This window comes from Equus caballus, chromosome 27, assembly GCF_041296265.1.
Source record: "Equus caballus isolate H_3958 breed thoroughbred chromosome 27, TB-T2T, whole genome shotgun sequence".
In the NCBI taxonomy this organism is placed as follows: Eukaryota; Metazoa; Chordata; class Mammalia; order Perissodactyla; family Equidae; genus Equus; species Equus caballus.
The window spans coordinates 56763773-56780980 of NC_091710.1; the positions used below are offsets into that span (position 1 = coordinate 56763773).

A 17208-nucleotide genomic window follows, 5' to 3' on the forward strand; every position below is an offset into this window, starting at 1 on the left:
ATAATCACATCTGTTGATGGGCTCTCCCTCGTCCACATCACATTTTCTACTTTTCTTTCCTTTTCCAGTCTCAGAGTAACAGGTTCCAATCAGCTTCCAGACTTTGCTGCTCCCCTCATTCAAGGCCCTTGAGGATATATAGTCAACACGATATATTGCCTGCCTGATCCTGTGCCAACACAGACCCTGACCTGTGGGTGGTTTCCCGTCTTAGTAAGACAGGGCCCACATAGTCTTCAAAAACCAGAACAACACATGGTCCACAGGGAAAACCAGAACAACACATGGTCCACTGTGAGCTGAGCTCAGAAGGGAAAACAGTATGTCTACAGAGACCAGGTAAAGGACACTTCTAATGGGGAAACTGTAAGAAAAATAAAGAGAAATGGGAAAAAGTCCATCACTGATAGTATGTTTGCAGGTAAGGCCTTTCCCAAAAACCTCCCGCAGCCCAGGAAAACATGGACTTCAAGATTCACAATTCCTTCCACACACATCATCTCACTTGAGCCTCTCAACAATCACATGAAGAGGGAACAACCGTGGTTCGATTTCGTGAGGCAAGTGAGTCCTACATCTAGTTTGCTTTTGTTTGTTTTCAAGACCACTGGTCTGCCCATTACTCCACAGCGATTCGACTCTTTTAAAAATGTGATGTCCACATCTGCAAATCCTTGCAAGTGTTTTTGCTCACTTCTAGGTTCACAGCTTGAGTTCTGGGTCATTTGATCACAAGTCTGATTGAGGGGAGGCCACAAAGTAATTCTATGTTGGAACATTTTCCTTCCAAGGTCATCCTAGAAAGATAGATGCTGTAAAAATCTCAATCATTTGTTATTCATAACGTTGCTAATGAGATGTAACAATCAGAGAGAAAAGCAAAATTATGAATACATATCATTAATAATCACAAGGGATTTCAGCAAGGAACGTTTTCTCATTTCTGTCAGTCACTTAAAAAGATGAATAATATCTAAAACCTCGCCCACATTTATAAGCAAAAACACTGGCGCAAGTGTTAGAGAAAGGTCGATGGTTTGACCTTGGGTTCACGCCACCTCCTCTGTGAGCAACTAATGACAGATGCTCCACCCATGATGGGGGGTCTTTCCAGTGTGTTCTCAAGCACCAGGGAACTCCGACCGGGCTGTGAGCTCCTTCCAGGCTGGAACACCCTCCAGCCCTCCTTCCCAGCACACAGCACAGCGTCTTGGGACTCCCTGAAAGCTGGTGAGACGCAGGCAGGAAAAGGAGGGAATCACAGAGAAGGGCAGGAATGAAGCTGTAACAAATGTCTTCAGGACAGGAGAAGGGCAGAGGGGAAGGGGAGAGTAAGCCTGCGGTTGCTCAGAAGCCCCCGATATTTAGCCTGATCACATTCAAGTCAATGAGCTCTTCTGTTTAACCAGGGCTTCCGTTCTGTTTCTACCTCCAAGCTCTGCCTCAGACCGATGGGCAGGGCCGCGTGCTGCTCTGCAGAACTCACTGGAGGAGGAAGGGTTTACACAGGCTGCTGGCACTGGGGACAGAACTGGGCCACGAAGGTAACTCAGCCAGAAGGTCCCAGGCAGAGAGGTGCTTCTTTGTCTTTGAAAATGTCTTGGCACCTGCCATGTCAGAATGAGACTCCCAAAAGAATTCTCACCACATTTGCCAGTGTGTAGCATAAAGTACAGGATAGACAGTTACAGGAAAGGGAGTAGTAAGTTGAGATAATGTAACTACTGCGTTCACATTTCATTCTCAGGAAACAGAAACACTCAACTTCTTTGTATTCCTGGAGCTTAAGAAGATCATAAGAATTCTCTGATGGATACTTAACTCTCAGCAGATCAACCGAAAGACACTAAATTTGGGGTATTTTATGTATATATCATGAGATGGCATGGAAGATATTCAAATTTTAAAAGAAAGTTCTTGCTTTCAAAGTGGCAACATTCTAACATGGAAGAGAAATGTCAGACCCTGACCTAATGTTAAATTTCTCTCTTTAGCCATTTTTCAATATTTTAAAAAACTTTACTGTGGATTACTAAGAATAACTCTAATTTGACTCTTCCTCAGCATTCAATCGCATATATTCTATATGTATTTTCATCTTCCACATACATTTCAAAATACAACAAATAGGCATAAGTTTAGCAACAAGAAAACAGTCATTTATCTAAACATGCTAAACCTGAAACCTGATATTTAAATTACTCAGTGACCAGAAAAATAAAATATTTATTTATTCCTTGAGCAAATTAATGAAGCGAAATTGTTTCAGCGCCAGCTGAATGCCTGAATCTCAGATATTGGATAATCTTTAAAAAAATAGAAATTTGCAAATTAGGGTTCACTTGTGCATTTTAAATCATTCTGCATAAATGCATAATTGTGACAGAGTCTCAGACACCAGATGGTATATGAAATTCATGCCTATCTTCACTCTTTTTTATCATATTTAATAGCTATCTGGCTTCACCTCAGAGTCTAAGTGTAGTTTACAAAACTGCCTTTGTTGGTAATAAGACCAGACAGCCTAATGGTCAGCTTTATGCCTTTGATTAAAAAAAACATGACTATGAAGTGTAAAGGGCACTGCGGGGTCCAAGGATGAAATGACACGGTTCCTCTGCTGAAAGTGCCGACAAAACCAGCGCTCAGCTCCACGTCTGACACGCAGCCTGCTCTGACTGACATCTGGGGAGGAAGGAAAATGGGAGGAATGCCAAAACGAAGGACAGCAAGGAAGCCACCAAGAGGGACGAGTGCAAGCTCCTGGTGGAGACGGTGCAGAACGTGTCATCAGGAGAGGGCGTCTGAGCGAGCTTTGACGGCTTTTCCCAGACTCTGCCACCCTCAACACAAAAATATTACAAGTCTGCAGTCTCCTCTCCCCTAACCTCTGCTGAGACAATGAATGCAAACCACTCCTGGTGCATCCCTGGATGCCTTTCTCTTTGCTCATCACACACACACACCACACACACACATGCAGTGCGCACTCCTCCTTCCTCTGTCCATCATAGTAAATCCTTTGAAGTCCACGGTGCACTCACGGAACCATAAGTTAGCATCCGGTGACCAGAATACAGATGGTGGATGTGCTATGTGTGGCTAAATGGGGTTGGAAAGGCAAGCTGGGGCAAGTGTACGGAAGACTTTGAGGATGGGATTCATCCCACAGGCAAGGAAGAACCTTGAGACCATTTGAGGAAGACAATGACCTGACCTGACGAGCTTCAGGAAGGGGTATTCACAGCTGCAGTAGAGACGGGCGGGACTGGAAGCTGGGTTCTCCGAGCTTCTGGGGGCCCCAGGAAGGGGAAAGCAGAGACACTGCTTCCTGCTTCCCACCCTGCCCCCCACAGAGAATGCAGTTCAGGTGAACCTGTGTTCATCCTGAAACCAGGTGGGTCCTGGATTTCTGCAAATACTTCCAATGAAAGCACAGGAGATTTGGGTCAGCATTTGCTGAAATGCCATTTAAGCCACAAATACAAAAGGACTGAGGTCAAGCAAAATATTAAACTTTTTGAACATGGCAAGGACTCGCTTCCATAGATGGTAGGCAGTGAGCCCGTCAGAGACAGGAGGTGAGGGGTGGGGAGGAACCTTCTTTGTGAGCTCGTCTGCTCTCCACTGTGTGAGCAGCTCCCTCCAGGAAGATTCTGGGCACTGAAATAAGGGAGTCTCCCACGAGAGTTTTGGACTTGTCAGTTTCTCTTTGTAATCTTCTTTTTTCATTTGAATATTTTGAGTCTATTCTAAAGTAGATGATGCTTGTTGGAGCAACGTCCTTTTATCATTAAATAATGACCTTATCTATAAGAACACTTAAGTCATTTCTATCATGTATTATGTGTTACCTGAACCTTTTTCCTCCTCTGTCTCTCTCTCTCTTTCCCTTCTCTTCCACTTTATATTGACCTTGTGGCATTTTCTTTACTCCCTTTATTTCCCCCAATAACGTTTAGATCTTATTCTAAAGCCACATAGCACCAATTTTGAGGAGAAGCTTTCTGGAAGTCACTTCACTGTAAGTCACATGTACATTCTCTTTGGTTATATTTAAGATTATTTATTTGTTTCATATTCTGAAGTTCCACTTTATAAGATGTGGGTGTGTTTTTATGTATTTGGTTTCAGCACTAGGAGTCTTTAGATGAAAGAGACACAACAAATTTCTTCAGTTCTTGGAAAATCCCCAGCCTTTATTTCTTTGAGTAAAGCCTCTCCTCTATTCTCTTCATTCTCTTTAATTTCTCATTTAATTCTGGACATGTGTTTGTGTTTCTAAAGCCATGTCCCCTGCATCTGAACTCTTGTTTCATATTACCCTTTATGGTTTCATTCAACACTCTAGGTGATTTCCTTGTATCTATTTTCTAGTTTGCACATTCTCTTTCCAGCTCTCTCTAATCCACCTGATACCATATGGACACGGTAGTGAACTTAAATGACATTTCTTGTTGCTAGCTATTCTGTGTGTTTTTTAATCTGTCTTTTTTCATACTAGATAGCTCTCTTATTATGGTGCCTTTTCCTTTTGAAAGTCTATTTAATAATTTTAAAACCACCCAATGTCTGTACAGGTCTGCTATTTCTTCACTTTGGTTGTTCACCCTGCCATCGCATCTTCTCACCTCTCTTAAGTGTCTTTATATGGGTTACAATCCTTTACAGCATGTTTCTATAAAGTAGGGGTTAGCTATTTTTAGTGGAGGGGGAGCCCCATGAGTCCTGTGTTGTCAAAGTTTCTGTAGATAATTTGTGATTTTGATTCTGCCACAGCCCTCAGGTTCTGACAGAATCATAACAGATTCTGTAATAATTTTCACATTAATTCAACCATGTGGTCCTTATGCAACACACAGGTGTGGAAATTCAGATCTCACCTCCGTGCCTGGAGTGTGCATTTCTTGTTGGTGACTTCGTATTCCACCCATGACCCTGGAAATGTGGTAAGCTTGCTTTGTACTTTCTTGGGCCAGTGCTGTCTAGTCCTTTTCTCACAAATGGAGAAACTGGTTGCGATTCAGGTTTCATTCCGGGGTTCAGTTCCAGCCACATCTCTCACCTGCCCGTGTTAGAGCACCACCACATCCTCATGTCCCTGCTGGGCCGTATTTCTCATGGGCTACTGCAACCTTGATTCATGCCTATCCTCTGGTTAAAATCCTGAATTCTTGGGACCTAGGGGATGCCCTTTCTTTCTTTCATTCAAACTCCACTATACATTGAAAGGAAAACTTGATCTATATTATACAGCGAGTTGTGTGCTTATCGAGGGGATGGGGCAGGGTCTCTGCATCGTCTCAGTCCTCTATGCCTCTGACATCCTCCATCACAGACTTCCATGAGGAACGTACCCTCTCTCTTACCCTAGACTATGTTTTCTGATTTCCACTAAAACACTAACCATTTCAATGGTCCTAGAAGACAGATTGGCTGGAGCGGAATTCTGTTTTCTCTCAAAAATTAGCTGAATTCTTTAGTTCCTAAGCAACACTAATTTTTTCTAGAGAGCCTGGCACATGTTGAGAACTTAATAAATGCTGGTTATCTTCCACTAACCATCCAAGAATAGCAATCAGAAAAGCCCATTTTTATCCAAAGCATACAATTAAAGAGGTAAGATCTCCAAATGAGAGGGGCAGCAGTTATATTCGAAAAGGTGACGCCCTCCACTTCCACGGACGGGGGCAGCGATGAGAGCCGGGAGGTGGGAGAGAAATGCTTCTTTATAAATCCTTTGATGCCCAGTTTTCAAAAGGCAACCTTATTATTTCCCCCCAGTTGTTGAGAGGTCTTACAATCTCAGGATGACACATATTCAATTAAGGTACAAAAATAGTGTGGAAATTTTCTATCGTTTAGAGTCATTTGTAGGGAAAATCTCGAATATTTGTATTAAAAAATCAAGAACATAATGCTACTAAATACAGGGAAAAAATTCTCCACTTTTCCTTACTCCTGAGCTATGAAGGAGTAGAGATAGTCTTGGTTCCTTCTATTTGTAGTAAAATACAAGAGTCTGTCTGTCCAAAATTCCAACAGCAGTATGAACTTTGTGTTTTTAAATGATCAAAGTGGAAAAAAAATACCAGATTTAGAAATTTTGCTTTTGGACTGAAATTTCTACAAACAACATTTTCCAAATAATCTACTGTATATTTATGTCACCACAAATGGTCCCCTGCTTTTGAAGTTATAATCTTGAGGCCTCTATTGCTGAAAAAATCTTTCACGCTAAAATCCATCCTAACATTTTTGAAGCATATTCCTTTATGCCAAAGTTATATCATTATATCTTATTTTATTTCTTAATTTAAATTGGGTTAAATAACATAGATGTAAAGCATTGCTACTACACTGAGGCGGATTTCAAGTATGTTCTCCTAAACTCTGCCAGGCATCACTATTCATCTTCCCATATCAGAAAATCTATTTGCTAGGAGGGCAAATTGAACCATAAAAATGTAAATGAACAGAGAAATCCATGAACTGACATCTGTGGTCCCACCCAACATCCATAATTTTCCCTATGGTCTTGTTAAAAAGCAAGTAGTATCCTGTATCTGTCAACACAGTTTGGAAAGGATCATATACTCTTCAATTATTTTCCCATATTAAATTGATGGGTTATATCATACCAAACCTTCAGGGATGTTTGCAATGTCAAGATAAACCAACAAAGTAGTCTTCTTGCTATATAGTATCCAGTTACTTCCAATGTCTAAACAGGAACCACTAGGGAAAATGATACAAATTGAGACAGTCTCACTATTTTAAAATAGCAAACTATTTTAATAAATGGCATTGTTCTCAGTAAATTTAGTTTTTTTTAGGATAGGTCTCTAGCACAGCAAACACGATGGTCACTGTAACCCTGCCAATGGCATGATGGATCTGATTAACTAAATACTCCTCCACCTCCATGCAGCCCTCTCTTTCAAGCACTCAGAGTTGAATTGTCTGTATTGGCAAGAAGAAAGATACTGACAAATAACAATAAATTCCATTAAACGTTCTCATCTCATAAAAGCTTAGTCACCCAAATTTCAGAAACCTTGCAATGCAGAAAGTGTAAGCAATTTGCATACTGAAATTATGATCTACATTTTATATACAATTAAAATTTAAGTTCTCTGAAAAACAGGCCACATCATCCTAGGGATCCACAGCCTTTGAATTCTGAGGTCTTTAGCATGCTGTAAACTTGGTGCCTCGTCTCTTCAGTGTGACGGATATTATCATAGGAGATAATGGTAATTATTCAATCTGATCCAAAGACCCAGCCATCTCCCAGAGAACTAATCATTAGAATGCAAATAGGTGTTTCCCACTTCACTGGTTTAGCGGTGAAAGACTGTTAACAGCTTTCTGACAAGAAAGAGAGGAGCTCCATGACTGGATGCCGTAACCTTCTGGATGCCAGGAGCACAAGGCACCCGGACCTGAGCTGCACATTCTGTCGCCAGCCTCTGGCTCTGATCCCTTCTGTGCAACGGCGTTTACCAGTTAACTGATAGAAGCTGCCGAAGAAATTACTGAACAAAAAGGCTGATTTCAGATTCTGCTCGCTGCACCCAGCCAGCTCTCACTTAGACTAATTACTTAAATGATTTAAAAATGTATGAATATTCATGTGATCGTGCTTTGCAAAAAATAAAGCACAGCTGAGACCATGCCATCAAGTCTTCCCTGCCTTCCCTGATTTGGAGCGAGTCCACGTGCAGATCTGAAACCTGAAATGGCTGCAGAGTGTCACATCACAGTGGAGCGGAGGAGAGAACAGCGGTCAGAGCCACCATTGCCCCATCACCACAGCCCATGACGGTCAAGTGGCTGCAGCCTGAGCTTCTCCCTAACCCTTCCTTGCCCCTGTGGTGTGGGTTGACTGTATCTGTGATGTGGAAGTTGGACAAGGCAGGTGACTGGAGGGACAGCACACCTGAGATCGTCCAGGTTGGGCAGACGCTGGTCTGCCGTCTGAGGGTGGTGGGGTCAAGAGGCTCCAACACGGGGCCAGGACCCTTGGGGGCAGGAGGACCTGACCCCTTCTCACCATGTTGAAGGCTGCTGAGGCCATGGAGGTCAGCCTGGGAGACCTCGGGTCCACCTGGAGTCCAGCCCACCACTGTGGATGTCACAGAAACAGACACAGCCACCCATGAGCAGGTGCTCCTGAGGCGACCCCCCGGCCTTGACTCAACCAGGCCTCGCCTCACAGCATGTGTGGGACTGACTTGGTGGATCAAAACCTGCTTTTATGGCAGCACGAGGCAGCAAACAGCTGAAAACCATAATCCACACGATCTATACGGCCTTCGCAGAAAACAGACATTTGTCAACAGAAACGAGTGGACGAGAAAAAGGTGATGCAATTCGGACAAGCCCCAAGTTACGAGATGTTGACATTTCACAATTCTCTAGGATACGCAGCACACTGAAAACTTTCCATAAAAAGTGTGTGTGTGGGGAGGACAAAGAGAATTAAACAGGAAGGCAAGCATGACATGCATGGTCCCGGCGTGGGAACGACAATGAAAAGTTGTAATGAGAAGAAATAATAAAACTACCAAATGCCTGAGGACACAAGACACGCTGGAGAACCTCATCAGCCACCTCGCCACCCTGGGCACAGCGAGGAGAGGCCCGTGGGCATCCGCACGAGGCAGCCCCACACGAAACCTCTCTCAATGGTCTCCTGGAACAGTCATCCCAACAAGGACCATGAAACGCAACAATGCTTCTGGCCCTGGAAATACCAGGGGTCCAGAGTCTCATGGCTTACATCCCGGTGAAGCTCAAGACTTTAAACACAAGTGACTGCCTTCCTCATGGTCACATCTATGCCTTGTGTTTCCTTACACACATGGGAACAGTTCCGAACTTGGTCATCATAACTCAGAGAACCGCAAAACTGAGCAAACAGTGTTGGATGGAATTTCCAGGCTAACCCTAGAGTCACTTCTTGTTTTCAACTCCTGGGTAAAACTCCTTCCAGGGATGGTGGTTAAGAGTGCATGGCGCAGTGCGTATATTAGAGTCTTTCTTATTCTGGCACTTTGGGGTCCTTGGCCATAGTCCCTCACTGTGCTGAGACGAGAATTGGGTGGGCTGTTCTGACCCCACATCATATTCTGGGGTCAGCCTGTCTCACAGCTCCCTGAGGCTGACTGGTCTTCTAACCAGTTGGCTTCTTTCTGCTAAAAGCAGACTCCAACATCGAAACTCTGGTTATTTCAGAGGCCCCGCTAACAGTGATGGGCTGTTCATCAGGTTCCTCTGTTCCTTCTCATTACCACACTGAAAAATACGACACACATTTTGGCTTTCCCTATTTTAGAACACAGTTAACAAACAATCTACGCAGGGGCTCCACTTTTAAAGTATTTTAGACTTAAAAAGTTCAGCTGAGATTCCGATGATAACAGGCTGTTAACAAAGTTTCCTACCCACCCCTCTCAGCTTTAGCATCAATAATAAGGAAGAGTTCTGTGAGGTTTTATTTCATGTGAGGTTCGTCAGCATTTTTAGCTAATATATTTAAAGCCAATAAATACGTATTTCTAATATTGGCATTTATTATCTGGAGAAAACTGACTAAAATTTCTAAATCCCAAACAAACAAAAAAAGAGAAAGTGTTGCCATTGGTTGTGATGTCCATTTCCCTTTAGACATTAACTCCCTGGCCTGACGCTCATCCTGTGCACGGGTCTGTTTACTTTGTTCACTTTTCCATCAAACACCACAAAGAACAAGATTTCGACTTTTACGCACTCTCCGATATGCTGCTCAGCTCTCCGTCACCATCGAACACAACACATGCGCCATCACCGTATCCCCACCCGGCCCACCTGGGGCAGGTGTGAGCAAGGCAGAGCACACTCACCTTCCGGCTCCCCGCAGAGGGTGCACTGCGACTCTGCAAACAGAGAAGAGACAGAGAGGCCGTTACTCCCAGGACATCCAGTTATACATTAGAGACTCATCGACAACAGTAGCACAACTGTGGCTTGAAAGATGATACAATTCTGCTGAACCGGAGTTACAGCATCTCAATAAACAACACTGGTTCTGACCTTGACCCAAGCTACTTTATTTTTAAAAAGCCACCACTGGCAAATATTTCATATATTACATCTTGTTAAGACAATTTCTCTTTGTCTCATGCACACGCACACGTTCAACATATTTTCATAACTGTATATGTCTCAACACGGACAAGTTACTTCGCTGAAATAAGACTACTTTAGCACTTAATTTTAATATCTAAACCTTTACTTTAATTACTGTTATATCTTCTTTCAGACACAAATAATCATGAGCAAAAGTGTAATATTATATTTGAGTAAAAACACTAAAACCTGAAAATATTGGCTGAGTTCTCAGTAACAGGCCCAGGAGTTTGCGTGACGCCTCGAATAGAACAGATCAAGATGCTCAGGGATCACGGCATGTAATTATATCAGAAAATCGTAACACACACACACACACAAAGTGAATTGAACTGCAAATTACTCTAAGATATGGTTCCTGAGGGGAGGGGATTCAGACTTTGGGGCCAGTAGACCAAAGTCAGCCATTGTCCACTTTCCTGAGTGACTCTGGGCAACTGACTGAGCCCTTCAGGTCTAATGTGGGGATGGTGACATCCCCGTGTGGGGACGGGGAGAGGAGAGTGAGCAGAACACAGCTTCCTTCCTCGCCAGCTGCAAAGAGGCAAGCACAAGCTTCTGTCTTTGGGGGCAGCAAAGGGTTCACAGAGGACATGCCATGTGGACTGAATCTTAACAGATAAGTACGATTTCAACAGACAGAGACATGGGACAGGAACACCCCAAGTCAAAGGACGGCTTGAGTAGGGGCAGAGAGGCAGGCGACAAAGGCAGAGTCTGCTGGAGGACGGGCTGGTAAAGGCGAGTCAGTCACAGCAGGCCAGGGACACACACGTCACGGCAGGCCAGGGACACACACGTCACAGCAGGCCAGGGACACACACATCACAGCAGGCCAGGGACACACATGTCACAGCAGGCCAGGGACACACACGTCACGGCAGGCCAGGGACACACACGTCACAGCAGGCCAGGGACACACACGTCACAGCAGGCCAGGGACACACACGTCACAGCAGGCCAGGGACACACACGTCACAGCAGGCCAGGGACACACACGTCACAGCAGGCCAGGGACACAAACGGAGGGCAGTTGATCAAGGCAGGGGACAGTGAGAAATCTAGGACCATCCTGCCCGACCTTGATCAGAAAGTGTGTGGGGTGGGAGGGCAGATGGGTTCTGAGGGAAGTGCCAGAGAAAGTCAAATCGTTCTTCACACTGAAACTAACTCTCAACTCTGACTTCTGGGAGGTGGGACGATTCCTGTCAGGGATCATGGGTCCCTGGGCTGCTCCTTGCCCTGCATGGAGGTGGGTGGAGGGGGAGGGCCCCTGACGAGGTCACCGTCTCCAAGGCACTGCCCCTTGTGGGGCCCAAGGGCAGGAACCACGATGTAGGCGCCTTCTGACATACACAGCTCTGAGCCCAGAGCTAAAGGACTCTTCATGACAAGATGGGGGGACCTGGAAGGCGGGGAGCCCAGAGTCTCAAAGGCGAGAGACAACAGCCAGGCACACAGCGGGTTTTGCTCATTTCTGACACCACCTATGTGCAAAGTCTGCAAACACAGTCACGCCTCGTGGGAGTGGAGTCCAGGGGGTCGGGGCGTGGGCGGCGGCATAGGCGGGAGGCCATCCATCTGGGCACCTGTCTTAGCTGCAGCCGGCCCTCAGGGGCCGAGAGAACCAGGAGCACACACGCCACCCCCTCCTGCGATCTGCAGACAATGGAAAAGGGGTGCAGACGGCGGCTCAGCCTCCCGGGAGCCTCGAAGGCCGGCTCCCTGCCCTGATCTGCGTGCAGAAGGCACAGCGCCATCTCCGTGCTCCCACAGACCTGTGGGGGCAGAGGCAGCAGAGAACAGTGCGTGATACCCGACTGACTCAGACCTATCCCCAGGGAGGAAAGAGGCGCGGACCACAGACGACACACAGGAGGGGCCTTGCTGGGTGCAGGACCGGGGAGCTGAGACCAGCAGACAGCGCCGTGCACCCGCCCGGCCACCAGACTTTCCCACCAGAAATCTGAGAGACTCTTCGTTTTCCTAGGAAGGGCTGCCGGCCAGAGGCTCCCAGGAAAGAAGCCACAGTCAGAAAAACAAAAATTGATTTAAAGAAGAACACTCATTCCCGGAAACGACCTTCCTGGAATCTCTGCATTGTGTTGAGCACTGTGTGCGATGTTTGCATAAACACTGATGCTCAGACCCCTCACCGAGCTAACACGTCACTTAAAACTCCCGCTCGTGCGACGACCTCAGTTATCCTCCCAGGACCGTCCTGGGTCGTGTGAATGGAAACACGTGAATGACGCCATTCCTTGGTTTAGAAAACCCGCAGAGAGGCTGGCGGCCTCTGGAAGAGGAGCTCGTGGTTAAACATGAGGACGGCTGGATGGAAGGGCTGCTCAATGAAGAAGCAGCACAGACTCGGAAAAAAGAACAGCCGGCAAACTGTGAGTTTCACAGCACGTGTGATGGTGCGGGGCGGAGGAATGTCACCCGGTTTTCTCTGTAGGGGACGCGCCGGCGCGTCCCAAGGAGGGGGACATGGGCACAAAGGCCCAAATCACGAGGCACTGGATGCGGGAAGCAGCAGGAGAGGCCAGGAGCCGGAGGGAGCAGGACATCGAGGTTCACACGATGGTGAGGGATGGGCCACAGGCGAGCGAGGCGTGGGGCGTGGGTCATGGAGGGGCTCTGGGGGCTCATTTCTCCTGAAAGGTAAGGAGCCATCAGCGTATGTCGGTAATCCAGGAGATGCTGCCATAGTCCTTCTTTCCAGGAGCTTCGCTTGCCACAGGGAGGGCCAGGCAAAAGGACAGAGTCACTGGTCCCCACGACAAAGCTGTCAACGTGGACAGGGAGGAGGGAGCAGACCTGAGAGGAGAACAGCGTGGTCTGGGGACGGAGGAAGGCAGGGCCTGAGTGAGAGGGTAGATGCTGATGCCGACGTTGACGCCATGAAATCCGCAATATCGGGTGGCGTCTAGCAGTGAAGCCCTTTCCTCCAGCCCTGTTCTGGGCTCACGTGAGCCTGAGAGTCTGGAGCAGAAGCTGGGCAGCTGATGGCGCTTCACTTCACTCATGATTTACTACAAGTGACTAGTTCACACAGAGTGTCAGGCTTAATGCCCCGGAGGGAAGACGCTGCCATTCACTCAGGGTTTCCACGCTGGCTGGCAGTGGCCTCGGGGACGCCCGGCCGTTGGAAGGCAGTGAACCTCTCAGCCTTGGTTTCCCATCGAATCCTCACCTCAAAGGGGAAGTTGAGCCATTGCTGGTAATAAGTGGAATTAAGCGTATTTAACTCTCACAGGGCCTGGCGCTAGGCTGGGCTCAGTCAATGATAGTTCTGGTCCCCAGGAGTTTCTAAGGCAGGAGAAGTCGGCTCCTGCCTTCAGGTCCCCCAGCGGCCCCCCCAGCCTGGGCGCCGGCCTTCCTCACATCCTGGAGTTCATTACAAGGAAAGGTGCGCTTCCCGTGGGATGCGGCGTGACAACATCCGATCTACTCTATCGCGTTCTTCCCCGAGGAACACCCATTAAAGAAATAGTCACAATGTAGAAGGGAATTAAACTTGATACACTGTGGATTCATCATCATTAGTGCAGAGTCTCATTTAGATTAGGAGAAGACTACACTAATTTATGCTAATTGACACAAGGTAGAGAAATCTTCCTGATGACTTCGTGTACATGCGATCCCTACCTGCACCAGACGCAGCCCCGCGAGAATCAGCTTGTTCGCCAAGCTCTGAAACACGGAGGGTGAGAGCCCGCCTGCTTTCTCACTGGCATGGGGCGTGCATCCTGTTTTAGTCTCCCAGAAAAGAGGGAACTGTGGCATCTCCGGTGTGAATCCATGAAGTATTCTGTCTACGGACGTTACTCTAAATTTATGCATATATTTTTAGAGCAGCGGCTTTCAGCCTGTAAGTGAAGCAATGCACACACACGGCGTCTCTCTCTCATCTTCTCTCCTATTTGAGCATAATGATGTCCCCTCCCTCCAGCCTATGTGACCCACTGGGTGTGGGGTGAAGCTGATGCAGGTGAAGGAGACGCCGAGGCCGCTGGGGCAGCCTCCAGGGAGCCCCTGGCAGCAAACAGCTGACTTGCACACAGAAGCTCCAGCAGCCAAGCTCAGGTGACACAGACACAGACCGTGCTAACGCTGCCAGATCTCCTGGCAAGGCCCATTTCAAGATCACTGAGAACAGGACATCACTTTCCTCAAGGCAAAAAGCATCAATGTTCATTCTGCAGAGCAGAGACGGGCTCGCTCGGCCAGGACGGGCACTGAGGGTGAGAGGCACGTGCTGTGGGCTGGGCAGAGAAGGGGGCAGCAGGGGAGGCTGGGAGCTGGGGGGCTGGCAGAGGAGACTGGGCTCAGAAGGCTGGCATTGGGCTGCTGTGCCAAGTGCATTAATTTGCCACTTCCCACGTCCTCCTCTGCCTCCCTCCAGCGGGGCAGCGACTAATCGGGGCGAGAGAACACCGCTTATGCCCTTCCTCTCCTGAGTCTCAAAGCAAGCTGCAGGATGCTTCCTTGTGCTCATCGCTGAGAAATGCTCCACATTAAGAGCCACTGGAGGCAAAACATCAAGACAGCTTTTGAATGGGAGGTGGAGAGCTGGTCAGACCTGCCGGAAACCACAGGACCAAGGCACCACTGCGACTGTCAGCACATCTCAGCCAAGTGAAGAACATGAAAATACGACCCTCTGCAAAGAGCCTGTGAGCAGGCGCTCCCTCATCCAAGCACTGGAGGCCATATAACACGACTGGATGACGCGATGACTATGTGACAATACATGACGTGAGACAACATGACTGCACAACAACACATGACACGTGACTGCATGAAAACACATGACATGTGACGACACGTCTCCATGACAATATGTGGCCACATGACAACACATGACACGTGTCTGCATGGAAACACATGACAACACATGGCATGTGACTGCATGAAAACACATGATGCGTGACTTCATGAAAACACATGGCATGCGACCACATGACAACACATGACATGTGACTGCACAAAACGCATGGCACATGACTGCATGACAACATACAACACATCACTACACATGACAGGTGACTGCATGAAAACACATGGCATGTGACGGCAAGAAAACACATGGCACATGACTGCATGAAAACACATGACATGTGACTGCGTGAAAACACATGACATGTGATGACATGTCTGCATGACAACACCTGACATGTGACAGCAAGAAAACACATGACACATGACTGCATGACAACTCATGACATGTGACTGCTTGAAAACACATGACACCTGGCATATGATGACACATCTGCACAACAAATGACATGTGACTGCATGACAATACATGACATGTGACAACACACCTGCATGACAACTCATGACATGTGACTGCATGACAACACATGGCATGAGACAATGAATCTGCATTATGACATGTGACAAGGCATCTACATAAGACATGACATGTGACAACATGACTCTATGGCAATATAATGCATGTGACAACACGACCACATGACAAAACATGACAACACGACTGCATGACAAAACATGACATGACCTGACAGCATAACACATGGCAGTATAACAAGACATGACAGGTGACAACATGACTACACGACATCACACAACATGTGACAACATGACTGTATGGCAAGTGGCATGATTATATGGTCATACATGACATATGACAACATGAAAAACATGACATGACAAAATGGCTGCAATGACAATAGATGACATGTGACAATATGACGGCACAGCTATAGGACAACACGGTTATTTGAACGTCACTTTATGATAACATGACTATATGATATCATGGATAATATGACTACATTATAACATGGCAATGGCCATATGACAACATGACTACTTAAAATATGACTATAGGACAGCACAACTACATGACAATACAGGACACATCACAGCGTGAGTATACGAAGACATGACTGCATCAGAACATCACTTGATATAATAGCTCAAGTAACCTGACTGTTCAGCAACTGAGGAATGCTTAAATAAATCATCATTTGTTGATACTATGAAATCTTATGTGCTAAAATGGAAAAATCTCAATCGTTTGAAAATAAAGAGAAAGAGAAAAGGTAGAACATTGCATCTCATTTCCACTTTGGAAAGTGTATTCTTTAATATTTATTCAATAAATATTTATAGGGATCCTATTGTGTGCCAGGCACTATGCTGGAAGATATGCACTGATAATACTATATTATGACATACTGGTGCTGTGTATTTATAAATGCATAGAAAGCCTGGAATGATAAACTGTAGATTTCTATCAGAAGTTATTTCTAAGGAAGGAAGTGTGATGACAGGAGTGGTTGCTGTACGGGTTAGGTAGGGAGAGAAGAATGAGAGTGAAACTCTCAGTGGACATATGCTAATTTCCAATCTGAAAAACATTAACAAATGCAAATAGCTTAAGTATAAAAGAAAAAATATTCCTGGCACAAAGTCAGTCCTTAAATATTACCTGTTAACATTACCATCATCTGAGCTTGTCTTTGTTCCAATTTCAAAATAAACAGGACACAATTTTACCATCCAGGGAGACTAACAGATTCTACACCTACAATTGTTTCAAAAGTAAATGAGACAATCATGTAAATGCCTTATCCCCAAACCTAGCACGCTGATCAGTCACCAGATTTAGCAATTTAAAAAGAATTCTCACTGACTATTAGTTTATAAAGGTAAGAATCATCTCACATCGGCAGACACTAATGAGAAGAACCAGTCAACACAGTAAGCACTATGACAGAGAGAGACGAAGTGTGTTCTAGACGCCCGTGCAGCCCCTGGTGAAGCTGGCTCCTAGGGGGTCAGCAAGAGTGACCCGGGCTTTGAAGAAGGGTTAGGAGTTGTCCAGATAGGGAATGGCCCTTTTGGGAAAGGAATTAACTTAAATGTCTGGGGAAGAAATTATGCAAGTTTTGTTTCTAACCGTTTTCAAAATAATTCCCTCAAGCAGATCGTTACGTGCAATCTCTTTCTTACCTGTCAATCTACATGCCAGAAATGCACAATAGCAGGAAAGGGTAGAGT

General features: G+C 46.1%; 1 protein-coding gene across 14 annotated transcripts in view; it reads right to left on the reverse strand.

Moving 5' to 3' along the window:
• Window positions 1–17208, reverse strand: part of DLGAP2 (DLG associated protein 2) — an 823185-nt gene that overhangs the window by 348351 nt on the left and 457626 nt on the right. For all 14 annotated transcript variants that reach the window (XM_070253515.1, XM_023630813.2, XM_070253523.1 and 11 more), the window contains one exon: window positions 9888–9920. In XM_070253515.1, coding sequence (XP_070109616.1) covers window positions 9888–9920 — 33 coding nt within the window. The remainder of the gene's footprint in view (window positions 1–9887; window positions 9921–17208) is intronic.